At 39.2% G+C, this 27,970-nt stretch overlaps 1 protein-coding gene across 1 annotated transcript; it reads right to left on the reverse strand.

Moving 5' to 3' along the window:
- Positions 1–1,079: 1,079 nt before the first annotated feature.
- On the reverse strand, positions 1,080–27,589 carry LOC126379686 (uncharacterized). Its single transcript, XM_050028504.1, has 20 exons — positions 27,409–27,589; positions 23,614–23,710; positions 22,860–23,008; positions 21,979–22,050; positions 19,880–19,962; positions 18,762–18,881; positions 16,995–17,145; positions 16,065–16,198; positions 14,154–14,348; positions 13,949–14,006; positions 10,173–10,325; positions 9,555–9,734; positions 8,555–8,654; positions 6,862–7,010; positions 6,588–6,676; positions 4,196–4,315; positions 3,748–3,898; positions 2,296–2,420; positions 1,747–1,950; positions 1,080–1,203 (listed from the first exon to the last, which is right to left on the reverse strand). Exons 2-20 carry the CDS (start codon positions 23,631–23,633, stop codon positions 1,087–1,089), a joined length of 2,370 nt encoding a protein of 789 aa, XP_049884461.1. The 5' UTR covers positions 23,634–23,710; positions 27,409–27,589; the 3' UTR covers positions 1,080–1,086.
- Between the last annotated feature and the right edge of the window lie 381 nt (positions 27,590–27,970).

A 27,970-nucleotide genomic window follows, 5' to 3' on the forward strand; every position in this document is an offset into this window, starting at 1 on the left:
AGCAATATAATGTACCCACTTTAGGACTCTGTCGCACTAACATATTTGACATTTAGTGAGACTTACAGTTCAATTTGTCAAAAAAGTTAATGTGACATGGTACCAAAGTGTAAGTATGTACTTACTACTTAATGCTCGTGACCGTACTTTTACGGGGTGTAAGTGATATCGTAACGAATACTAACGGCTTCCGTGGCCCAGTGGTTTGAGCGATCACTATCTGAAGGTCCCGGGTTCAAATCCCGGTGGGATACATCACGAAAATCGCTTTGTGATCCCTAGTTTGGTTATTGAGAACCATATTGAAGACTATAGAGAACCGGAGAGGAATTATGGCATAAATATATGATTGGCCACCTGATACGACACGATTCATTTATAACAAACATTATAGAAGGAAAAATTGAAGGGAAGAGAGGAAGGGGTAGACCTAGGATAACGTTTATGAAACAAAAGAGAAGGTGCAGGTCGTGTCGTATCGGGATGTGAAGGTTTTGGCGGGAAGAAGAGAGGAATGGCGGTTACTCCACCGACAAGAGCGCAGCTCTTAAATAGAGAGAGGGAGAGAGTTTAGTTATAAGACATGACAAGCTGATCACCAATTCGAAAATAAATTCGACAATCATTGGTTTAGGCCTGTGCTGGATTGCGCTGCGACCTCAAAGTGAGAGGCAAGCGTTCTACCAACTGGGCTTCAAAAAGCTTTGGAAAGTCTCTCATCAACAACACCAACAGCCTATATACGTCCCACTGCTGGGCACAGGCCTCCCCTCAATCAACCGGAGGGGGTATGGAGCATACTCCACCACGCTGCTCCAATGCGGATTGGTGGAGGTGTTTTTACGGCTAATAGCCGGGACCAACGGCTTAACGTGCCCTCCGAAGCACGGAATCATCTTACTTTTTCGGACAATCAGGTGATTCAAGCCTGAAAAGTCCTTACCAAACAAAGGACAGTCTCACAAAGTGATTTCGACAATGTCCCCATCGGGAATCGAACCCGGACCTCCAGATCGTGAGCCTAACGCTCTAACCACTAGACCACGGAGGCTGTTTGTGTGAAGTCTCTCATAACTGCTCAAATTTTTAATTTCTATACTGTAATTGTAACATTGTTATGTTATACCGTGGATACGCTTGGTTTATATATTTCATCAGCCTTTTAACATCTACCACCTTCCTTTCTCTGCCGTACGCCGCCATCTGTGAACAAAACGTTTCGTTGTAAGTTTTTGACATGAGCTATCTTTCGAATAAATAAGATTTCTCCGATTTAGTTTTCTCTTTGTGGGCTGCCCTGAGAAAGGGTGGTAGGCGTAGGGTGGGAGTGGGGATGAGACTGGTACGTACCCTGAACTTCAGTTTTCCCTTGATCAGGATCATGACGGCGAAGTGGAGGTAATAGTAGCGGTAGCAGTTGTAGTGGGGATAGGAGTGGGAATGGGAGTGGGGATGGGAGTGGGGATGGGAGTGGGTATGGGAGTGGGGATGGGAGTGGGGATGGGAGTGGGGATGGGAGTGGGGATGGGAGTGGGGATGGGAGTGGGGATAGGATTGGGATATGAGTAGAGATTGGAGTGGTGGGAATAAGGTGAGGGTGGGGGTGAGAGTGGGGGTGAGAGTGGGGGTGAGAGTGGGGGTAAGAGTGGTAGTATTAATAGGGCGAGAGGGGGGGGGGACTGGGGGTGGGAGTGGTAGTGGTAATGGAGAGGTAGGAGTGGGGGTGGGAGTGAGGCTGGAACGTACCTTGAACTTGAGTCTCCCCTTGAACACGATCTTGACGGCGAAGTCTATCTTCTCGATGCCGGTCTCATAGCAGGTGGGCGGGGGTTTGATGCAGTAGTACCTGATCTCTACCCTGGGCGGCATCCGCTGCGTGACCAACATGGATCTGTAGTAGACCGCAGTGAACATTATGCACGAGTAGTCTATGTTCGTGAAGATTGTTACCTGTTGAGGGAAACATTATTTTTATAAAAGATCCAGTGGTTGAGCGTTGGGCTCACGATCCGGAAGTCCTGGGTTCGATTCCCGGTGGGGACATATCGCAAAAAAGACTTTGTGGTCCCTAGTTTGGTTAGGACATTACAGGCTGATCACCTAATTGTCCGAAAGTAGGCACGTTAAGCCGTTGGTCCCGGTTCCTACTTACTGATGTAAGTAAGGAATCGTTTCATGAGCCATGTCTGGGGTCTTTGGATGCTCAATAGTAACCCTGACACCAGGGTTGATGAGGTTGGTATTCCACCTCACAACCCACACGATAGAAGACTAACACCCTGTATATATACTTACGTTATAATCGACCATGTCAGGCTTCGTGTCTCGTAAGGAGTTATAATCTATTGTAGTTTCATCTGTGAAAAGTTCGTCTGTGACTTCCCCGGCGTCGCACACGCCGTAACGTTGTATCCCATATGCTGAAAGTAAGCAAATTAAAGATGAGAAAGGGGAGTAAGAAAGAGAGAGAGAGAGAGAAAGAGAGAGAGAGAGAGAGAGAGAGAGAAAAAGAAACATTACTCCCGGACACACAGACACAGACAGACAGGTACATTACATTCAACACAGAACAGAAATCACACGACCCAGTTTAGTTCATATCCGTTACCTAGATGGCGTACGTAAAGCGGATTCAGTGTAAAACGCAAATATCTACTTAAATTAGTCTTTTTCTCATTTACCATTATTTCTGAGGCTTCATTTTATTTGTGCCACATGAGGTAAAATAATGTATTTTCTTTAAATTATTGATTAAATACTGGGTGTTAGTGACATCGTAACGAATACTGAGGGGGTTGATTCAGACCATGATTCTGAGTTAAAATCAAGTGGAATTTTCCGTCGCAAATTTCATGTTTTTTTTTTAGTTTTTTTAAAATTATTTTCAATTCTATACTTTTGCGATGGAAAATTCCACTTGATATTAACTCAGAATAATCAGATGAATCATCCCTCTCAGTATTCGTTACGATGACACTTACACCCCGTACAAGTACATACGGTAGCCATATAAGTAGGTATGGGTGTTAGTGACACCGTAACGAATACTGAGGGCGATGGTTCAGACCATGATTCTGAGTTGATATCAAGTGGAATTTCGTGTCAAAAAATTCACGAAATTTTTTCTTTTCTTTTTAATTATTTTCCAATCCATACTTTTGCGACGGAAATTTCTACTTGATATCAACTCAGAATCATGGCCTGAACCACCCCTCAAAGTTTTCGTTACGATGTCACTAACACCCTGTATACATTCCCATACATAAGTGCATACTAAGTTTTTGTATTTTTGTTACAAATAAACATAAATACATTTTTAAATATGTTTACTAAAAAATAACTGATTCGATTAGTTGGAATAGAATATAGAATAGAATAGAAATAGACAACACGCGACTATATCCCAATAGACCAGTTTCCGTCACAACAGACAAACGAACAACATCTGTCTTGCTTTTTTGTAATTGTTTTAGTAGAAATTTGATATTTATTTATTTATTTATTGCATAAATTTATTTTGCATGAATTTATTTATTTATTTATTGCATAAATTTATTTATTTATTTATTGCATAAATTAATAATTAAAATTAATAATTTATGCAATAAATAAATAAATTAATATCAAATTTCCACTAAAACAATTACAAAAAAGCACGACGGATGTTGTTCGTTTGTCTGTTGTGACGGAAACTGGTCTATTGGGGTATAGTCGTGAGTTTAGGTTATATTTTTATTAAATGCTTACTTTTTCTTAAAATTATATGGTTGGAAGACCTTCGTGTGAAAGCTGGTCTTCCGAAGCGTTCGATTGTGGACTCTATCCACCTGTAATAGATGCTATAGTCGATGTAGCGAGATGGCATCCCGCATCCGGGGCCGTTGACTCCGAAACCTAGCTGGAAAAACAATTTACAATGAAAAGAAAATTCCACTTGATATCAACTCAGAATCATGGCCTGAATCATGCCTCAAAGATTTCGTTACGAGTTCACTAACAACCTATACTATATACATTGCAATGACATCACATCAAAAGTCAACGCACACACGAAATATTTTCTATATAGAAACATGGAAAACGAACACAGAAATAAATAAAAAATAAATGTGACGATGATGTGTGTGTGTGTGTGTGTGTGTGATGTGTGTGTGTGTGTGTGTGTGTGAAATTACGTGACGTCATGTCGGCTTACCAATCGCCACCTCCCGTTATCCTTGTCGACCAGAATGGATCCATCCTTCCACATGCAGTCGCCCATGGAGACGCTGCGAGTGCATACCGTAAACCGCGGCCATATTGATTTTACGTCCAACTGAAATTTATCATACATACATACATAAACAGCCTATACATATACGTCCTACGTCGTATACGGGCACAGGCCTCCCCTCAATTAACCAGAGGGGGGTATGGTGCATACTCCACCACGCTGCTCCTGGTGTTTTTTTTTACGGCTAATAGCCGGGACCAACGGCTTAACGTGCTCTCCGAAGCACGGAATCATCATACTTTTTCGGATAATCAGGTGATTCAAGCCTGAAAAGTCCTTACCAAACAAAGGACAGTCTCACAAAGTGATTTCGACAATGTCCCCGAAATCGAACCCGGACCTCCAGATCGTGTCAGAAATTTATAATATTTTTATAATATCAAGTGGAATACATACATACATAAACTCACGCCTATTTCCACCCGGGGTAGGCAGAGACTATAGAATTCCATTTGCTTCGATCCTGACACACTTCTCTTGCTTTCTCCACATTCATCAATCGCTTCATACACGCACGCCGGTTCAGAGTAGATCGTATTAAACCTTTTCTAAGGACATCTCCAATTTGGTCAATGTAAGTCCTTCTAGGTCTTCCTCTGCCAGCCCTACCATCAACTTTCGCTTTATATACCGCTTTCGCAAATCTATTATCCTTCATCCGCTCTACGTGTCCAAACCAACCTAACATTCCCTTCTCAATCTTAATCAAGTGGAATGTTCCACTATTCAATCAATCAATCAATCAAATCATTTATTGCACAAATATGCTATTTAAGGTGGTAACAATAAATAATATTTAAGAACTACATATTTGTTCATATTGTTCTTTATATGTCGTTTCCATATCTCGGGCCTACGGAGTCCCGGACTAATTCCACTTGACACAACTCAACTCAACCCCGAAATTTTTCGTTACGATGTCATTAACAAAAATATATACTGTCGAAAAATAATAATAATAAGGGTGCACTCCCATAGTGCGTACAGGGATAATCGCCGGTTGGTGTCACACAACATTTAGTTTGAATAGACTAGTTTCCAACTAGTCAAATCAGTTACGTTTTACTATACGTCGAAACACGAAATTACTATGAAAAAGTACACTGTGACGTCATAGAAAAACGTGACAAAATGTCGGACTTATTATTACGTTTTTCTTGATTAAAATTCATAAATGAGTTAAATAGAAAAAAGAAAACATTTTTCATTACTTTTAGACCTGTCTTTATTTAGTAATCAGAATTTCATAATTTATCTTGAACCTAGTACACGACCCAATTGTCTTAAAGGGCCTCTACGTGTTGGCTTCGGCCCCACACACGCCTTTCAAAAGTCCGGGACTCCGTAGGCCCGAGATATGGAAACGAAATACAAATATACAATTATGAAAAAGTCAAAAATACTTAATTAAACATTGAGTAGGGATCCCTGCTTAGTACCTACTGACTCAAGGCCTCCACTTCCACCCGTCGTACCGCACAAACACACACACCCATCCACACACACCCACACACACCACAGTACAAAATGGTGATCTACTCACCCCGTTTTTGCTATAAAAATCTTTGCATATTTGCAAGGGAACATGATCCACCTTGTACACTCCTATGCTGGAATTAGTGCACTCTGAAATAAAATAGTTAAGTGCATAAGTTTATTGCAGCTGCAGTAAATTGGACATCTTCATCATCATCAGCCCATTAACGTCCCCACTGCTGGGGCACGGGCCTTCCCTATGGATGGATAGGGAGATCGGGCCTTAAACCATCACGCGGGCCCAGTGCGGATTGGTGGTTATTAGCGACTGCTAATGCAGCCGGGACCACCGGCTTAACGTGCCTTCCGAAGCACGGAGGAGCTCGAGATGATCTTTTTTTGTGGTCACCCATCCTATGACCGGCCTTTGCGAAAGTTGCTTAACTTCAACAATCGCAGACCAAGCGCGTTAACCGCTGCGCCACCGAGCTCCTTAAATTAGACATACTTACATAATATAAGCTAAGCGAGTAGACGCCAATTGGGGTAGCAACGGTGAAGGAAAACATCGTGAGGAAACTCACATACCCGAGAAATGTGTTTCGGAGATATATGATCTAACATGCATTGGGCTGGTTTTCCCTTCGCGGGTTGGAAGCTCAGACAGGCAGTCGCTTCTGTGAAAAACCGGACCTGTCAAATCTTCAGGTTAGGTAAGCGGACCTTGTGAGAAACGGGGTAACTCTAGGGTGATGATGATGACTTGACTTATTTTGGATTTGCCGCGTATGGTATTAACTACTGGGCCGCACAAATGGGGAGCGCCGAGGCCTCTCACCCGCTCGCAATATTTACCAGGATTCATAACAACAGCGTAGGCCTCAAGATCATCCATTTTAGCTGGTGGTCCACATATGGGGCGGATATCTGTAACAAGAACATTTTCAATTCATATTCGGTGGGTGTGTCACTGTGGGTGTGTGAAAGTGAGCGTGTGACAGTGGGTGTGTGAGTTTGAGTGTGTGAATTTGGGTGTGTCAGTGTGAGTGTGGGTCTGGGTGTGGGTGGGTGAGTATGGGTATGTGAGTACAGTAAATATAATAAACACAAACCATTCATTTTAACGTAGTCGAGGTTATGGAGCTGTACAAGGGCCAGGGCGCTGTAGGATCCTCTCCCATAGTGTGGGTGGAAGGTATAGTCCACTATCCTCATGCCAGGGCCGTTGCAGTCCCTGCCCAGAACCACACGGGCTAGAGCTCTGCCAACAAATATAATATATGTACTCGTAGGTCATCTTCGCCCTAGCGTTACCCCCCGGACACATACATATGTCCACAATTGCTGGCCAAGTTAAGATTCTCGATACCACGATCAAATGCTAGATTACAAAATTTCCGCCCTTTTTTAATCAGGAACTTTAAAACCAATCTTGGATTTTTTAGCGTTGTACCTAGAATGTGTCGTGAACATAATAACTTTTATAAGGAATCCATAACATACACAAATACACTGTCACACACACACACACACACACACTCACTCACGCACGCACACACACGCACACACACTCGCACACTCTCACTCACACATACACACACACACACACACACTCGCACACACACACACTGCAACCGTTCCCGAATCTATTTTTATTTTTTTTTATATTCTTACTTAATTACTTGTTTCATTTTAATTATTTCTCGCTTTTTATTTTTAACTTCATAAGTACATAAGATACTACTGCATGCTGTCTCTAATGTAATCGCTCATTTTTGTTTTCCACTACTTTTGTCATTTTACTGTATTGGTTCTTAATTTACATTATATAAGTTTACTCTTATAGCTCAACTTATGTGGCCGAACCCTGATTACTAAGTCACAGGCCTGTGTGCTTAGTTTGGTTTATCAGAGTTCAACAATTAATTTGTACAACTTTGTTTCTTATAAATAAATAAATAAAATAAAATAAATCCAAAGTCGATTTGCTATCCTGTTCCTTACCTAAATTTAAAAAAATATTAAATAATTTTGTGAATGTTCGTTTGGCCGAGTGATCTTTAACCATTTAAGTTAAGTGTTGTTTTATTCTTTTTAAGATTTATTTCTCTGTTGTTTTTTTTTATTTTATGTAGATTGTCGTCCTTTGTAGCGTTAATAAAGTAGCATGTTGTGTTTGCCTATAATTGGACGAGCACTAGTCCAGTATTTGTAAATAGGTTAAGTTATATGTAAAAGTGTTTTTGTCTGTTGGCAAACCTAATAAAAAAATAAAATAAAATAAAAAAATAAAATACAAAACACCTCGTTTTACACAGACACTACACATTGACGTTAACGTACACGCGCATCTGTGTGTGTGACGTCTGACGCTCCTACGAATGAAGCCTAAAATAAGACCGAGGGGGGTGAGGTAAACCTAGCTCAGCCGCTGGTGGGGAGCGAAGAGTTGCCGTTCTATACGTAGTACATATTATGGCCGGACAAATGGGGAGCGCTGAGGGATATCACCCGGTACAAAATTTAAGACAACAGGCCTGAGGGTGCCCAGTTGGGCGCGAACCGCAGCTCAGGGCGTCGTCTGAGAGGAAGAATATTTGAAAGAATTAATCGACCCTAGTGGGTCGATAGCGATAAGCGCTGAATGAGGGAGGGTACAGTCATGAGCAATATAATGTACCCACTTTAGGGCTCTGTCGCACTAACATATTTGACATTTAGTGAGACTTACAGTTCAATATGTCAAAAAGTTAATGTGACATGGTACCAAAGTGTATACATATTAATGCTCGTGACCGTACTTACCTGAACTTCAATTTTGGCAGTTGATCAATATCTGATGCGGAGGCGATCACCAGGTATCTGGTCACCAGAACAGCAGTTGTTATAAACAGCTTTCTTTTTTCTGAAACATACAAATTCAAATTCAAAAATATCTTTATTCAGTTGGTAACATTTTATTTTTTTATTTGAATTGATTTTATTCATTAAGTATTTAAATTTATTTGAACGTTTTATCATTGTAATCTGAAATAAATTAAATTAAATAAAACTTTATTTCGGACTTTTGTACCTACATCCATAATGATTAGTAAGGGACTTATACTATGTTAGTAAGAATAAAGCAATTTAATTTAATTTAACATAAGTACTTTGATTCGTTATTTTACATAACGAACGTAAATATACTAAAATTTTTGGAAATTCCACTTGATATCAACTCACTAACGAATACTGAGGGGTATGATTCAGCTCATTATTCTGAGTTAATATCAAGTAGAATTTTCCATTGCAAAAATATAGAATTGAAAATAATTTAAAAAAACACAAAAACCTGAATTTTGCGACGGATAATTCCACTTGATATCAAGTCAGAATCATGGTCTGAATCATCCCCCTCAGTATTCGTTGCGTCACTAACACTAACACCCTATATACTGCATTAAAAAAATGCTATCATATTAACGTTATTCAGCGCCATAACATAACAAATACTTTATTGCACAAACAGGAAATTACAAAACAAAACAGAAATAGAAATAATACAATAGGCGGCCTTATTGCTAAGTTTCAATCTCTTCCAGGCAACCATTCAGGCGGGCGCTATCTATAATTTTATTAGGGAATGTGGCCTGGAAAGTTCCTTAATATTATTTTATTATTTGAAAGTTGTGAGGGCCGGAACGAATGCAGCCCGCGGGGTCACTGCGACCTTGAAAGATCTATTGTGACCTTAAATCCCTACATTTAAATATCCTCCTCTAGACCGATCCGTTCGAAGAGAGTTCCTTATTGAAGAGCTTACCTAGTGGATAGGTCAGGAACCCCAACCAAGGGAACATCTCGATACGATATGATAAGTAGGGTACGTATGACACGGTCGGCACTCCACAGCGACTCTGGACGTAGTCTGATGCTGGAGTTTCCTCCTCTTGCAGTGGGTCGGTACTTTTTTCTGGCACTTCCGTTGAAAGTGGCACCGATTCTGGCACAACAAAAAAAAATATAGGGTTTTAGTGACACCGTAACGAACACTTTAACGGATGAGTCAGGTCATGATTCTGAGTTGATATCAAGTAGATTTATATCACAAAAATGACTTCGTGGTCCCTAGTCTGGTTAGGACATTACTGGCTGATCACCAGATTATCCGAAAGTAAGATGATCCGTGTTTCGGAAGGCACGTTAAGCCGTTGGTCCCGGTTACTACTTACTGATGTAAGTATGTAGTCGTTACATGAGCCATGTCAGGCCTTTGGCGGCTCAATGATAACCCTGACACCAGGGTGGATGAGGTTGGTACTGCACCTCACAACCCACACGATAGAAGAGATCATCCGTTAACACCCATCATCTTCCATCATCCGTCAATATCCTTCATCATTATCAATGATTGATGATCATCTATCATTAACATACTTACCATTGACAAACTCGAAATTATCAGCAAATATATTATTGGTCCTGGTAAAAGCGTCGATGTCTTCAAACATCTCGTGTTCCGGGTCGTATAGATTTGGCCTCAAAGCCGGCAGACCAGTCGGGTGCTCGATGAGGCGAGGGTTGTACTCCGGTGCTGGTGTATGAAGAACGGTTTAGTGGTAAGTTTTTTCCCATAATACTTATAAGTTCACGATGATATTGTGGCGGACCCAACTAGTTGGCCACCTAGTTCCGCTCACATGCAACAGATGGCGCCACATTCAATAATGCAGTCTTCAAGCAGTCGTGAAACGCGATATCGAAGTTTACACAACAAGACGCATATATACAACTTCCAACAGAACGCCGTTGGATCGTCGATCCCTAGTCACACTACCAACTTGTGGCTAGCGGGGTACTATGCTTAGTTCGGTACCACGAAAACAAAAACGCCAAAATATTGTAATTGGGGTAGTCAGAGGTACATCCAAGGGCAGGATCCAAGGGGGGGTCCAGGGGATCGTCGCTGCCTGTAAAGCATGCAGATGGACCCAGGGTCACAATGGACCTTTACGGACAACAATCGATTCAAATACATCATCTTCCTAGCATTATCCTGTTTTCCACAGGGTCCGCTTACCTAAGCTGAAGATTTGACAGGTCCAGTTTTTACAGAAGCGACTGCCTGTCTGACCCTACATTACGAAGGGAAAACCAGCCCAATACAGGTTAGGTCACATACTTCCGAAAATGCATTTCTCGGGAATGTGGGTTTCCTCACGATGTTTTCCTTCACCGCTGAGCAAGTGATAAACCAAACATTACGAAAACAAATTCGACATTCATTGGTTTAGGCGTGTGCTGGATTCGAACTTGCGACCTCAACATACATACATACATACATAAACTCACGCCCGTAATCCCAAATGGGGTGGGCAGAGCCACAAGTAATCAAAGACAACTTGCAGCCACTGTTGATACGAAGTCCTAAGATGGATATGATGAACCTTATGGTGATAAGGGATCAGCCTATCGCCCATAACATTAGTCCATCATGTGCGACCTCAAAGTGAGAGACAAAGTGTTTTAGTAACTGGGTTACCACGGAAATGGTTTCAAATACAAATAAAAGAAATATTGTAAGTACTTACGTAAGTCAATTGCATTGTATTTATGTAATATTAATAGGAAAAGTATTATTAATACTTTCATTTTGAATTAAAGTTCTTTTAACACACCAGGTACATATTTTATTATTTATTTTCACTTTTTTATACTTAAAGAGCACTTGGCACCGTATTTATTATGCTTAACATAATGGCCCCGATTCCTGCAGACGCATCCTAATTTTATTTTAAGTTCATCATCATCAATTTAAGAGCCACGCTCTTGTCGGTGTAGCATTTTCCTCCATGCTACTTTTTTAGGGAAAAAGGTTTCCCTCTTGCCTTCCACCCCGAAGTACTCTGTCTGACGCAAGTGGGATGGCGCCCAGAGTAGTCTATTTCAAAGCCATACTAGGACTCCTGTCCTCCGCCTCTGAATAGTACTGACAGTTACTGCTGCCCTCTGTCAGGTTACAGGTTACAGTCCTATAAATTTTATGCTTGTTGATTACCCGTATCTTTAGTTTTCAGCGCATAAGAAAATGACAGGTATAACTTAAAATAAAATTAGATGGTCTGTACAGGAATCAGCAACAATATAACATCATGAACATTGGTGCTAATTCCTGCAGACGCCATCTAATTTTAAGTTATACCTGTCATTTTCTTATCCGTTGAAAAATAAAGGACCGGGTAATCGACAGGCATACAATTTATGAAATACACGTCAATTTTAAGCAGAAACCTAAAACAACCGTCTAAAAATTTTACATCAGCCAATAACCCGACATAATTAAGTAGACAGCACGTCAAACGGATTGCATTCCAGCGAGCTATTTTATTCGCGCGGGTTATCCATTCATTATAAAATTAACTGTTGACAATCATCCTTTCCTTTTGCATTTTGCCGGATAAGAAAATGACGAGTATAAATTAAAATAAAATTAGGAGATATCTCCAGGAATCGGGGCCATTATCACAGCTAGTTATTAGTAGGTACATCTATCGCAAGATGAAGTAGGTAGGTACCCACGATTCACAGAGCAATGTATAATATTTAATTACAAGTTCAGTTTAAAATAACATATCACAGTTTTACACAACAATATTTATTAACACTAATATTTGCACTTGTAACTTTTGATGTTAACTCTATCACACTATAGACAAACTGGCGCCTATTTCGTATTTATACTCACCGAAATATACTAAATTTGTTTATTTATATTTTAGCTTAGCATAACAAATTATACACTCAACAGTTAACTAAAATAACAATTGTCTCGTAAGTCATACAACAATTATTACTAAATATTCTCCGTCACAGCCTCCGTGGTCTAGTGGTTAGAGCGTTAGGCATCTGGAGGTCCGGGTTCGATTGTCGATGGGGACATTGTCGAAATCACTTTGTGAGACTGTCCTTTGTTTGGTAAGGACTTTTCAGGCTTGAATCACCTGATTGCCCGAAAAAGTAAAATGATTCCGTGCTTCGGAGGGCACGTTAAGCTGTGGGTCCCGGCTATTAGCCGTAAAAACACCTCTACCAACCCGCATTGGAGCAGCGTGGTGGAGTATGCTCCATACCCTCTCCGCTTGATTCAGAGGAGGCCTGTGCCCAGCAGTGGGACGTATATAGGCAGTTTATGTTATGTTATTCTCCGTGCCTCGTTTAGACTTTACTCTTCACTAAAATTGTTTGCCTATCATTGAATATGAAAGTACATAACATAAAACATACATAAACAGCCTATATACGTAGCACTGCTGGACACAGGCCTCCCCTCTATCAACCGGAGGGGGTATGGAGCATACTCCACCACGCTGCTCCACTGCGGGTTGGTGGAGGTATTCGTCAACTATATGCCCATCCCGACGACGAGTCCCCAAATAAATGGGGGATAGGGCATGAAGGAAACAATTATTATTTCTATAGGTACCTTTATTTATTCTGAGTTCACCCATCCTATGACCGGCCTTTGCGAAAGTTGCTTAACTTCAACAATCGCAGGCCGAGCGCGTTTACCGCTGCGCCACCGAGCTCCTCAAAGTAGCTCCTCAAGTTTTCATCTCGAGCTCCTCCGTGCTTCGGAAGGCACGTTAAGCCGTTGGTCCCGGCTGCATTAGCAGTCGCTAATAACCACCAATCCGCACTGGGCCCGCGTGGTGGTTTAAGGCCCGATCTCCCTATCCATCCATAGGGAAGGCCCGTTCCTCAGCAGTGGGGACGTTAATGGGCTGATGATGATGATGATTTATTCTGAGTTAATATCAAGTGAAATTTTCTGTCGGAAAATTCATGTCAATTTTAGTGTTTTTTTAAATTATTTTCCGTTCCATTGCGTCGGAAAATTGCACTTGATATCGACTCAGAATCATGGTCTGAATCGTCCCTCAAAGTTTTCGTTACAATGTCACTGACACCCTGTATAGGAAGGCTTTCTAATATAAAAAAAAATATTAAAAAATTGCTGTTTAGCAATAAGGCCGCCTATTGTGCTTATGTTTTATTCGTATGTTTATGTCCTTTGTTTTGTTGTTGTGCAATAAAGTATTATTGATTGATTGATTGATTGATTGATAAAATAATGTACAGATTATAATTACTTATATTTATTTTTATTTTTGATCTTCAGGTCCCACGGTATGGAGGGTTTCTTTTTCATCTGATTGCTCCGCTTCAGGACAGCCTTGTGTTCCAATGTCTGTCTTTCTCTCCCATACGCTGTTACCTGGCGGAAAGAGACAACAATATTTTTAAGATGCATTTGCGTTGTACCGGGCGAGAGCCTTCAGCGCTCCCCATTCGTCCGGCCAAGTAGTTAATGCCGTCTGCGGCAAATCTACAATAAGTCACGTCAAAAAAAAATTAGACTCACCTTAAAAATAACAGAATCTATAAACCGTATCTCGACGTAGAAATGTAGTCTGTACGACGGATGGTTGTAATATATAGGTTTGGGTACTGAGGAGTATGTCTTGAGGTCTATCTTGGGTCTGTCTGCCTGCACTGTCTTCGGATATGTTGCCAACAATATCACACATGTGTAGTCTATAGTGGTGAAGAGGGTTAGCTGGAAAAAATACAAACATAGCCCACATTAGTTTCCAACTAGACTTATTGTAGATTTGCCGCAGATGTCATGAACTACTTGGCCGGACAAAAGGGGAGCGCTGAAGGCTCTCACCCGTTACAACGTTTAAGACAACAGGCCTGCGGGTGCCTAGTTGGGCGCGAACCTCGACTCAGGGCGTCGTCTGAGAGAAAAAAATATTTGAAACAAATAATAGAACCTAGTGGGTCGATAGCGACAAGCGCTGATTGAGGGAAATCGTCGACCACGCCGGCGGGGTCGGTTTCGGGGTCTTGAAGTGTTTGGTGTCGCGAGCTGATTGGTCGCCTCTATAGCTAGAGTAATCGGGTCGTAACTAACTAGTCAAATAAGTTACTTTTTACTAAACGTCAAAACACGAAATCACTATGGAATTTGTATGAGAAAGCACACAGTGACGTCATAGAAAAACGTGACAAAATGTCGCACTTATTATTAAGTACATTCTTCGTTATAAAAAATCATAAATAAGTTACGATCGAAAATTCCACTTGATAGAATCAGAATCAGAATCATTTATTCAACGTAATTATCATGGATAAACTTGTTGAAGGTCAATGTAACATTTTTGAATTTACGTCATTTCGCAAGGTGTTATGGCTGAGGGGAAGAAATGACAAGAAACTGCAACAGCAACACATCTTTTAAAAACCCATGAGGGTATACATTACAAGTTATTTAATAACTAGAGGAACTTTCAATATCTCAATATCTAATCAATTCAATACCAGACATTTTTATCATTTAGGTAATTATTAATCTTATAATAAGCTTTTTTACATAAAGTAAGCTTCACGTGAGCTTTAAAATTATTTTCTGGCAAATTTAAAATATTATCTGGTATTTTATTGTAAAAATATATACATAATCTCAAAAAAGATGAATTTAATTTACTTAATCTAGAATGTTGAATAGCAATTTTATTTTTATTTCTTGTATTGTAAGTAAGTAAGCCTTTATTCATATCAACTCAGAATCATGGTCTGAATCATCCCCTTCAGTATTCGTTACAATGTCACTTACACCTTGTATAGTCGATTATGGGGCAACAATATTCTGAACTACTCACATTGTAATTAAAACACATAATAACGGGTTCTTACCGCGTTTGAAATAGGGATATGAGACTCCCGATATTTCGACACTGTTTTTTTTTATTATTTTGTTCAAAACACTTTTACAAATTATTTATTTACGCATTATTTATTTATTAATGTATTTATTTATTAATGTATTTATTTATTTATTATTTATTTATTTATCTAATATTTACAACTATAAGTTACTATACAGGCATATGCCCAAGGCGGTAACTTAGACACATAAGTATAAGACGCTTATCTAAAAGCCTGAATAAGGCTTATGCGAGAGTTGCAAGTGCCACGATCACGCTATTTCAAACGCGGTAAGAACCCGTTATTATGTGTTTTAATTATTCTGAATAATTGTTATTACTGTATATAGATAGGCGGAATAAGATCCTTTAAATGTTGTTTTCTCTATTTCAGGTAAATATTGTGTTTTTATGTATTATTTAAATAAGCTCAAGTGTAAGATGTAGGTAAATGTCTTTAAAAAATTCTCTATTTCAGAGCAAAACGTTTTTGTTTTTATTCCACCAAAGATTTCTATTATAAATGATAATAACCGCGTATACTTAAAACAATGTATACTCACATTGTACCTTACAACTTCCGGCGTTTTATCGTCACTCCACGAGTGATAAGCACTATTCATGATCTTGGTTTCTGTGAAGATCTGGAGCGACATCTCCTCAGGGTCGCAGAGACCGAAGCGCTGGATGTTCATTGCTGGAAGGAAGTAACAAATATCATGATCAGCGACACGCGGCTTATAGCTAAGCTATACTCCTTAGCACATCGGCGCCACTTCAGGACCCCGCCGGCGTGGTCGACGATTTCCCTCAATCGGCGTTTACCGCTATCGACCCACTAGGGTCGATTCATCATCATCAGCCGTACGACGCCCACTGCTGGGCATAGGCCTCCCCCAAGGATCTCCACGACGATCGGTCCTGCGCTGCCCGCATCCAGCGGCTTTCCGCGACCTTCACCAGGGGCGGAAAGGTTCTAGGGTCGATTAATTCTTTCAAATATTTTTCCTCTCAGTCGACGCAACTGAGCCGAGGTTCGCGCCCAACTGGGCACCCTCAGGCCTGTTGTCTTATACGTTGTACCGGGTGAGAGCCTTTAGCGCTCCCCATTTGTCCGGCCAAGTAGTTAATGCCATCTGCGGAAAATCTACAATAAGTCACGTCAAAAATGAGGATGACTCATGTAACGACTACCTACTGACATCAGTAAGTAGTAACCGGGGCCAACGGCTTAACGTGCCTTCCGAAACAAAAATTACTTTGTGATCCCTAGTTTGGTTAGGACATTACAGGATCACCTGATTGTCCGAAAGTAAGATGATCCGTGCTTCACAAGGCACGTTAAGCCGTTGGTCCCGGTTACTACTTACTGATGTAAGAAAATAGTCGTTACATGAGTCATGTCGGGCCTTTGGCGGCTCAATAGTAACCCTGACACCAGGGTTGTTGAGGTTGGTAATCCACCTCGAAAACCACACGATAGAAGATCTTACAAGTCCTAAGAATGAGGTGGTTGTTATGGAGACGAGTGATGGCGGGCATCGCAGTCCTCGTCACACTCTGCGTCACCCAGCGCTGGTACATGGTGAAGTCCAGGAACCGGGATGGGGAACCACAGCCGGGGCCGTTCACGCCGAAACCCATCTGGAGATGGAAAAAGAAGAAATGTATATTTTCTTTAACACGTCGATGGTCAGTTTTTCACCATGTTTTTTTATATTTTTATTCTTCTTATCGTGTGGGTTGTGAGGTGGAATACAAACCTCTACAACCCTGGTTTCAGGGTTTTGTGATTATTGTTTTTTTCTTTTAATAAAAAAAACTTTTTTCTTTTTAGTAAAGGATTTACTTACAGATTTAATGAATTGTAGTATATGTGACAAGTAATAGTATTAAGTACTTACTTAATTAAACACATGAGTCAGTAATTCACTTAATTTTCAATGATAATATTTACGCCCTTGGAATGTTGGAGATACCAATTTAAGAATAAGAATAAAATAAATTTATTGCCAAGTACTAGGTAATTATGAATATTACGTAAGTAGTTCTTTCGCTCGTGACGACTCTAACTTGGTAAGATCCATATTAAGATCGCCTAAAAACAAGTATAGTTGCAGCGCGCCATAGAACTTATCGATTCACTGAGGGAGTCCAAAGCGTCTCCTGTACTAACCCTTTCCGTTCTATGGGCGGTCCAAGTGCTAGAGTAGCTCCTGGCAGTTGAACTTGGAGCCAAAGTTGTTCAAGGTTGGAAGGTGGATGCTGTAGAATACGAGTAGATATTCCCTGTGCAACGTAGAACCCGACACCACCACCTCGCCTTTTTCGAGCCTTTTGTATAAGCCGGTAACCCTGCAAAGCTAGTGCGAAATTCTCTTCGCCTTCTTGGAGCCGCGTCTCATTGATAGCTAGTATGTCAGGTTTATAATTATTAATAGTCACCGCGAGCTCGTCCTGTCCAGTGTTTAATGATTGTGCGTTTAATAACCCTAATCTCAAACATTTTTTACTAGTGTTAGCCATTTATGGTTGTTGATATGTAAAGAATGACGTAAGAAAACGTATTGAAGTAATCTAAATATATAAAAAGAGAAACTGACTGACTAACATATCAACGCACAGCCTAAACGGCTAAACGTAGGCACTTGAAATTTGGAAGGGACGTAGCTTAGGTGCCGTAGAGGTGCACTAAGAAAGGAATTCCCGGAATTCCTACGGGAATGGGAATTAGCGGGAAAATCCTTTTGTATGAAAAATCTAAATCGCTTAAGTTAGACGCTTGAAATTTGGCATGCAGGTACCTTAGTTAAATAAAAGCTTAGTTGCAACAGGATATTGCAAAATTCCCACGGAAACGGGAGTTAGCGGGAAGAAACATTTGTATGAAAAAATCGAAACCGCGTAAGATAGATATTTTCAATCTAACATGCATTGCATACCTTAGTAAATGTAAAGTTTAGTTATGGCTGTATTTTGAAAAATGGGAGTTAGCGGGAAAAAAATTGTATGAAGAAATCTAAACTGCATAAGTTAGATGCTTGAAATGTGATATCCACACACACAAAGATCTCTCTTTTATAACACGCCACGCGGACGAAGTCGCGGGCAAAAGCTAGTAATATATAAGTGTGTATGAAGATTTGTATGAGGGTGTGTATAGGTGCGTGCATGTATGTGTGATTAGGGTGTATAGTAATTTAATGCTACTCACACGATAGAAAAGAAGATACTAATATCGAGGAGTTTCTGAAGCTTACCAGATGCCAGACCCCTTTCTGTTTGACAGCCAACACTGCTCCATCCCTCCAAACACACTTGCCTTCTCTCTTGCACTGGGCACATACTGAGTTCACTGGCCATATAGTTGCTATATCCAGCTGAAAGTACAATACTCATTAAAGTTATTCGTAACCTACCTATATACTCTGCCTCTGCCTACCCCCTAAGTAATTCAGGCTATTTTTTGACGTGACTTATTGTAGATGTGCCGCAGATGGCTGAAGGCTCTCACCCGGTACAACGTTTAAGACAACAGGCTTGAGGGTACCCAGTTGGGCGCGAACCTCGGCTCAGGGCGTCGTCTGAGAGGAAAAAATATTTGAAAGAAGGAATCGACCCTAGCGGGTCGATAGCGATAAGCGCTAATTGAGGGAAATCGTCGACCACGCCGGCGGGGTCGGTATCGGGGTCCTGAGGTGTTTGGTGTCGCGAGCTGATTGGCTGCCTCTTTATGTCTGGTCGTAAACTTCATTGTCAAATAAACCTTCGTAAATCAACCCAGCCGCGGTGAGTTGCGTTTATGTGAGCTAACCGTGGTTGAACGATGACATTGCTGCGCAAAATTGAATTTAAGTACATAACATAACACACAGCTTATACTGTGCGAGTGACATCGTAAAGAAAACTTTAAGGGTCGATTCAGACCATGATTCTGGCTTGATATTAGTTGATATCAAGTGGAATTTTCCGTCTCAAAAGTACGGAACTGAAAGAAATTCCACTTGATATCAAGTCAGAATCGTGGTCTGAATCATCCCCCTCAGTATTCGTTACGGTGTCACTAACAGCCATAGGCACTTCTATGGCTACCTGTAGCACTTGCACGGGGTGTAAGTGGCATCGTAAGGAATACTGAGAGAGATGATTCAGCTCATTATTCTGGGTTAATATCCAATGCTATTGGCCATTTTTTTGTTCTATTTTAACTTTGTCGGAATACTTTGCAAACCTACGGGACAAACATTTCTGTTAGACCAACGTGATAGGTGAGCCGTATCGCCGTCTATAATGGTCGAGCCAACTGTTAGTGAAAACTGCACTTCGGTTAGTTTGGTTATTTTACATATACTTAAGTAAATAATTGGTAGACAAGTACCTCGGCCTTCTTGTAAAATTCTTTACATTCCTTGGGTACAACATAATCCATCTCATAAATTCTGACTTTTGATTTCTTACAATCTGAAAGTTAAATTGAATTACGATAGGAGAATGGGTATATGTATGTATGTATTTATATTTGTATTTATATATTTTTATTTATTTATTTTTATTTGTTCTTTTTTCTTTTTTTTATGTTAGTATTTATTTTATACAAGATGTTGCACTGTCCCGCATCAAATTGTAATAATGTTTCCTTTCCACTGGTTGCCTGGAAGAAATTGCCGCTTAGCAATAAGGCCGCCAGATTGTACTGTATCTATCATCCATTTGTGTAATTTTGTTTGTTTGTGTGCAATAAAGTATAATTGTTTGATTGATTGATTGAAAATCAAAATCGCAACTTACAACTCAAAACTCTGCTAGAAAATGAGGACTTTCTAGACTACGTCCCCAAAAATAATTATAGATGGCGTTGTCCAGATTTAACGTCAAAAATACCTGTTTTCTCATTAATCGGGTACCTACATAATTATTCAAAAATACAATGTAATGGCAGAAGCATATTATATAAAAAGAATTGTTACTTGATATATCTATATTATGTTATGTATATCATATTATGTATAGAATTATGTTAATTAAAACACATAATAACGGGTTCTTATCGCGTTTAGAGCAGGGATATGACACTCTTGATATTTCGACACTGTTGCAAGTGCCATGATCACGGGATGACTGATGAGATTGGAGTGGAGTAGGTAGATCCATAATTTTTCTACGGGCAGACATATCTGTCTACCCTCTTTCTCTGCCGCTTGTTTATGTTTTTGATACCGGAATATCGGGAGTCTCATATCCCCATTTAAACGCGGTAAGAACCCGTTAATATGTGCTTTAATTATGATAATAACCGCGTAAACTTAAAACAATATAGAATTATGTTGCTTCTCTTTATTTTGATCAGAAAAATAATGGGTGGAAGATGTAATTGTGTCTGGGTGTAATAAAAAGGGACATAATTTATACCCAAAAACAAAGATGAAAGGTGCATATGGGTGGTATTAATAAACTAATCTCAGCTGAGACTGCCCTCAAGATGATGCTCTCAAGTCTCTGTTTTTATATAAGAACTGTCACATTGACATGATCTTGAGGGCAGTGTCGAATCTGAGATTAGATTACCACTTTACAGCGCCATCTCTACTGTTTTTCGAGAACGTAGCCTGGAAAATCCCTCATAAACTATGCACAAAGCTTTTATACTTAATGCAAGCAGGCGTAGTGGGAACTGTGGAAATTCGACGGAAATTATTCTGCGGATAGAATTTCTAACAGACAAAGTAGCGAGAAACATTACAATACAATACAAATACACTTTATTGCACCAAAATAAAAAGGAAATAATTACAAAAAGTCTCTTAACTAAGTACATGGCAAATGGCGGCCTTATCGCTTAAAGCGATTTCTTCCAGACAACCATAAGGTGAGGAAAAATGTAAAAATAAATAAATTGAAAGATTGCGGGTACAAACTATAAGTACAACTTATTACCAATAAATACATGCAAATAAATATATAACATACTTACAAATATAATATATACATAACCTAACATATATACCTATTTATATAAATAGTACACACAAAATAATAATTAAAATAAAATAACATTTATAATTCTAGAGAAAATGTGAAAAAGTGTGTGTGTGTGCGTGTCAGCGTGTGTGCACTTTATTTCACCTCTCATCAACTCCGGTGTCAGGGTTACAATTCGTCTCTGACTTCGTTAACTCATTTATCTAAAATTTTTGGCAAATCTGATTTGCACCTTTTGAATTGAGCCGGTTAAGGCCCCTGACATAGCTCATGACGACTACATACTTAAGTAAACACAATTAGGTAAATAGTCGGGACCGAGCGCCATGCCTTTCGTAGCACAGATCATCATACTTTTGAACAATCGGGTGATCAGCATGCAATATCCCAAACAAACTAGGGATTAGAAAAGTTATTTTCGTGCTGTACCCACTAGGATATGAGCCTAGGACCTCTGGATCGTGAGTGTAATTCTTAACCACAGGACCTTTTACTTACTTTCTGATAGTATCATTGCATACAATCGGGTTTCGACGAGTTTCTTCGGAGGGCCACAGATGGGTTGTAACTCTGAAAATAAATAGAGTTACGAGAGAGTCCTCTTCGGACAAAGCTTCAAAAACGTCTAGGGCTCTTTGCCGAGGTTTTTCTTGCAGCTTCTTTTGCCCGGCTATACAGGTTGTGAGAAGCTGCAGTAGTTTTAGGCGGGTGAGACGTTCGTTATGTAAAAAAAAAATTTTTAATCTTTATTTATATTTGCTTTGCATGTCAACTATTTAGTGTTAACAAATAGGGTAAGAGAGAGATGTCTCTCTCTTCGATGATTTTGGGATGTCCCCAACCCAAGCATTAACCTTGCTTCCTGGGGTTGCCTCACAACTTTTTGTTGTTTAAAACAAGAAGTAAACACTTTTTTTTTCATTCAATATCAAAATATGTAATTATAGGTAAATAAAGAAGGCAATAAATTACATTACGCAAACAGTTACAGGTCTTAATTCACAACAAAATATATCGCCATCCAACGGGGCAACGCTGCGAGGGTGATGGGCACATTCGGTCGAGAGGTGGTAAAAAGGAGCATCTTTAATTGAGCTTTTTAATTTAGTTTTAGTAGTATAGTTTTAATTATTTGTAATTTTAATGCCTAAAGTTATTTTAAGTTATGTAGAGGTATTATTCTGTGTTTTGTATTTGTATCTGAATCTTTTGTAATAAGTATTATTTTAATATTTAGTGTTCGCATATTGTAACTCTGTTTTAATTAATAAAGCCATTTCATTCATTCATTTTCATTTCTAAATGTTCTAGTTCTAAACATTATTTATTATTTTAATTGTAGCCTCTGCGAACCTCGCCTATGAACTACTGAACATCACCTCTCCTATCGAAGTTGTCGTCCAGATTCAGCTGAATGAGCACCAGGGAGCTGTAAGACCGTCTCCTGAACTCCGGATGGTAGTTGTACTCAGCTACCCGCAAACCCTGGGCGCTGCAGTTTCTCCCAATCACCACCCTTGCAAGCTTCCTGGAAATATGTAACATAACATAATAATATGTATAAACGACATAAAATGTCGCATAAAAATCCGTAAACATACTTGAAGCAATTTGGCAATTTGTTGAAGTCCAAGGATGGTTTTTACGGCGAGAAAAAATTGAATATTAGCCGGAAAAACCCTAAAAACAGCTCTTTTCTTTTCCCCATACAAACGTTTTCTAACTAAAACGTACAGTCAATTTGATATTTATTGTTATTGTATAAAACTCATATTGCAAGCACTCACTGTTGTCTAAGCAATGTAGTGTGTTCCTGTGTAGGTTCCTGCTACATTACAAATCTTTTCGACAGGACGAAGTCTGTCGGGACCGCTAGTTACTTATATTATTATTTTTTATTTAAATATGCACTTTGTGAGTGTCTTAGCAAGGTTAAGTGCTATAAAAACAAAAATCATTTAGTAATAGTAGTTAGTATGTGCTGCGTTCTAAGACTCAAATTGCGGACGTGGTCCACGCAGGCGCCAAGTTGAAGTGGCATTGGCAGGTCACGTCTGTGGCTAAGATCACCAAAGAATGGTCTCTGAATAGAGACAGACGCAGGCGGGGCAGATCGGATAAGTTAGTATGTACCTGAAGCCATTCTTTGGCATCTTGTAGATCTCCAACGCTGAACCAATCACTAAACGTCTTGATATCAATACTACAGTTGTAGTTACCCTGGCCGTGCCTAAAAATAAAACGTAAAATAATAAAGTAAAAAAAAAATATTAGTTTTTTTTGTTTGACATACATTAAAACTTTTAGCAAAAAATACAGAAAAACATGTTGGTACGTATAACAATAGAATACCCTGCCTCTTATACTAAACAACTGTATTATATAATTTTGTCAATCAATCAAATCAATCAATCTTTCCTGACCGTAATCGGCCACAGCGACTCGACAACTAATGAGAGCGTCGTTCGTGTGCTCTGACATATCCGATCTTAGCATTAAATGTACGACCACATTCAATGCACGCCAGCACTCCTCCTAAATAATTATAATTTATGGCAGCAGGTGGTCGCGCCTTGAGCTCGTCTCGTTTTGTATCGAGCTTCTGAAGTCTCTCCTTCTCGAAGTCAAACACCTTTCAATTGTTATTCTTCTTAGTCTTATAATTTTGTACCTAATTACTTACTTAATAATATTTAGTTAGATATTGGTGCTAATTCCTGTAAATACCATCTAATTTTATTTTAAGTTCTATCTGTCATTTTCTTATCCGCCGAAAAGGAAAGGGACGAGTAATCGACAAGCATAAAATTTATGGAACACACGTCAATTTTAAGCACAAATCTAAAACAACAGTCTAAAAATTTTACATTGGCCAATAATCCGACAGAATTCAGTTGACAGCACACGTCAAACGGTTTGCATACCAGCGAGATACCTTTTTGATTCGCCCGGGTTATTCATTCATTTATCATTCTTCCTAAAATTAAGAGCTGTCAGTCATCCGTCTCTTTCCTTTTCGGCGGATAAGAAAATGACAGGTATAACTTAGAGTAAAATTAGGAGGTGTCTGCAGGAATCGGGGCCATTATAATATTATTATAATGAGGCACCTAGTGTCGCCTCTTTGATATTGCCGTGTCCTTGCAGGGCGTCATATGTACGGTCACGAGCATTAATATGTATACACTTTGGTACCATGTCACATTAACTTTTCTGACAAATTGAACTGTAAGTCTCACTAAATGTCAGTGTCAATGCGACAGAGTCCTGCAGTGTGTACATTATATTGCTCATGACTGTACCTTCTTACTATGTTCCACCTTAATTTATGTTTGTGACATGCAATAAATGAATATGAATACTAGGTAAGAACCTGTATCATAAGAGTGTGTTCTTTTTTTTTTTTGACGTGTCTTATTGTAGATTTGCCGCAGATGGCATTAACTACTTGGCCGGAAGTCACTGTTCGGCCGTGAGGTGGTTCTTAAAAAAACATGATTATATTCAAGTAGCTGACACTGTAGTTAAAGTACGAAGTAGTAGAGTAGTAGTGAGTAGTGTTAACGTGCCTTCCGAAGCACGGATCATCTTACTATCGGACAATCAGGTGATCAGCCTGTAATGTCCTAACCAAACTAACAAACTGAAATAACAAAATCACAAAGTGATTTTTGTAATATGTCCCCTCCGGGATTCGAGCCCGAGACCTTCCGGGACTCGCCGTATTCAGCATTCACTACTTGGCCGGACAAATGGGGACCACTGAGGGCTTTCTTCCAGTGCATAGGTGCTGATTCGAGTGCACATCATAGAACTAGAAATATTTGATTGCGACGATGTGTTTGTACAAATTGCGGTGTTATAAAAATACAGAAGTAAGTATTATAGTATCAACATGGACCCGATAAGGGCACTGCAACTGGTAGAGAGGACAAACTTAATTCTTTCATCGAATTTTCTTTTATTTGTACCTGTCTTTCTTTTATTCGTCCAAAAAGAAAGAGACAAGCATATTTATATAACACACATCAATTTTAGGTGGAAATTTTTCAAACTGTTGACAATTTTATATTGGCCAATAACCCGACACTACGACAGAATTAAGTTGACAGCACACGTCAAAGGGGTTGCAAATCGCAGAGATGCCTATATGATTCACCCGGGTTATAAAAACAATAATTAAAAAATTATATATTGCTACTTATCTAAAAGTAATAACTATTTAAAAATCAATTTCTTATGGTTTATTCTTGTTTTTAGTTCCTTTTCGACGAAGCTTGTGGTGAATTTAATGATGTATATTCTACCTTTTTCATTTTTAATATCAATTAAATATCCAACTGTTTTCCATTTCTTACATGTACAAAAATTTAAATATAGGTACTTTATTGCACCAAAATAAAAGAAATAATTACAAAAGACTCTTAACTAGGCACATGGCAAATCGCGGCCTTATCGCTTAAAGAGATTTCTTTCTTTCAATCTAAAACTAACAAAAAACATTTTCTTTTTTTTTCATTGAACTCATTTTTTTTATTTATATAGACATTTGCAACATTACAGTAGAAACCATTAAAAATAATTAAATTATTAATAATTAAATATTTTTTGTTTATAATTATTATTATGTTTTTCAAGAAAAGCGTTAATAATTCCGACATTTTTATCACGTTTTTCTATGACGCCACAGTACCTTTTCATACAAATTCCGTAGTAATTTCTTGTTTTGGCGCTTATCAAGTAAATGATTTGACTAGTTGGAAACTACCATAAGTTAAATAATCGCTGTACACTTACACATATCGTACAAGCCAGCGATAACAAAAATATATTTAAAATAGGGAACTAAAATGTTTGTTGTCAAACTTTCTTACCCAATAAAACTGAACTCTACATAAACTGAACACAAATATCGTTGCCGCGTGCTAATTTACGCCCAGCGACATCTATTGGCGAAATAAAGAACTATTTTTGCCTTGTTAATGTTTTTGCCTTGTACAAATAGTAACCATCAGTTCAAACAATTAGACAGAAGAAAAAGAAAGAAAAACACAATACTTACTTAATAAAACATACGTAGCTTATAATGATATTATAACTTATGCTTGATATTGGTGCTAATAATAAACACCATCTAATTTTATTTTAAGTTATATCTGTCATTTTTTTATCCGCCGAAAAGGAATGGGACGGGTAATTGACAAGCATAAAAATGGAACACACGTCCATTTTAAGCACAAATCTAAAATAGCTCTATAAAACATTGGCTAATAAGCCGACAGAATTAAGTTGACAGCACACGTGAAACGGTTTGCATACCGGCGAAATACCTATTTGATTCGCCCGGGTTATTCATTCTTCCTAAAATTAAGACCTGTCGATCTTCCGTCCCTTTTCTTTTCGGCGGATAAGAAAATGACAGGTATAACTTAAAATAAAATTAGGAGGTGTCTGCAGGAAACAGGGCCAACTAAACAAAATAGAGTATTTTATTATAAATAGTTAATAGTAGTGGAAGTAGGAAGTCAGATAATTTGACCGACCACCTCTATGGATAGAATGAGGGAAATCGTCGACCACGCTGGCGGGGTCGGTATCGGGGTCCTGATTGTCCTGAAACACTTCAATCAGCGCTTATCGCTATCGACCCACTAGGGTCGATTGATTCTTTCAAATATTCTTCCTGTCAGACGACGCCCTGAGCCGAGGTTCGCGCCTAACTGGGCACCCTCAGGCCTGTTGTCTTAAACGTTGTACCGGGTGAGAGCCTTCAGCGCTCCCCATTTGTCCGGTCAAGTAGTTAATGCCATTAGCGGCAAGTCTATAATAAGTTACGTCAAAAAAAATGTGTTCGTTTTCCATGTCTCTATATAGAAAATATTTCGTGTGTGCGTTGATTTGGGTAGAGTAATAAATAAAACTACTTACCGACAGGATAATGCAGCACACCTAACCAAGGGTAGGTTTCAATACTCGTAGAACGTCTTAGCCCTGGTTCTGTGAGCGGCGTGTGCGCAACTCCGCATGTTCGGGGTAATAATTCGGGGTCTTTAGGGTATATTGTGTAGTTTTCAACTGTTATCTTCCATTGGGATGTGTTTGGACGGCTTAGTTTGTAGGTTGGTGCTGAGAACGGACATATAGACAGGTTACATATAGATACACAAACAGAAACACAGACACACACACACACACACAGATAGGTACCGAAAGTACAGGTGGTACAGGTGTGATATTATGCTATGAAATAACTATTAACATAACATAACAAATACTTTATTGCACACAACAGGAAAAAACAAAATACAAAGCAAAAGAGAAATAGAATTAGTACAATAGGCGGCCTTATTGCTAAGTAGCAATCTCTTCCAGGCAACCTTTAAGTATAGGAGATATTGAATATTATGTAATATAGCGGGATAGCGCAGCATGGGAATAATTGTACGTATAAAAATAAATACACTTTCGACTACATAAACTACATAATAAT

This window comes from Pectinophora gossypiella, chromosome 29 (genome assembly GCF_024362695.1).
Source record: "Pectinophora gossypiella chromosome 29, ilPecGoss1.1, whole genome shotgun sequence".
Lineage (NCBI taxonomy): Eukaryota > Metazoa > Arthropoda > Insecta > Lepidoptera > Gelechiidae > Pectinophora > Pectinophora gossypiella.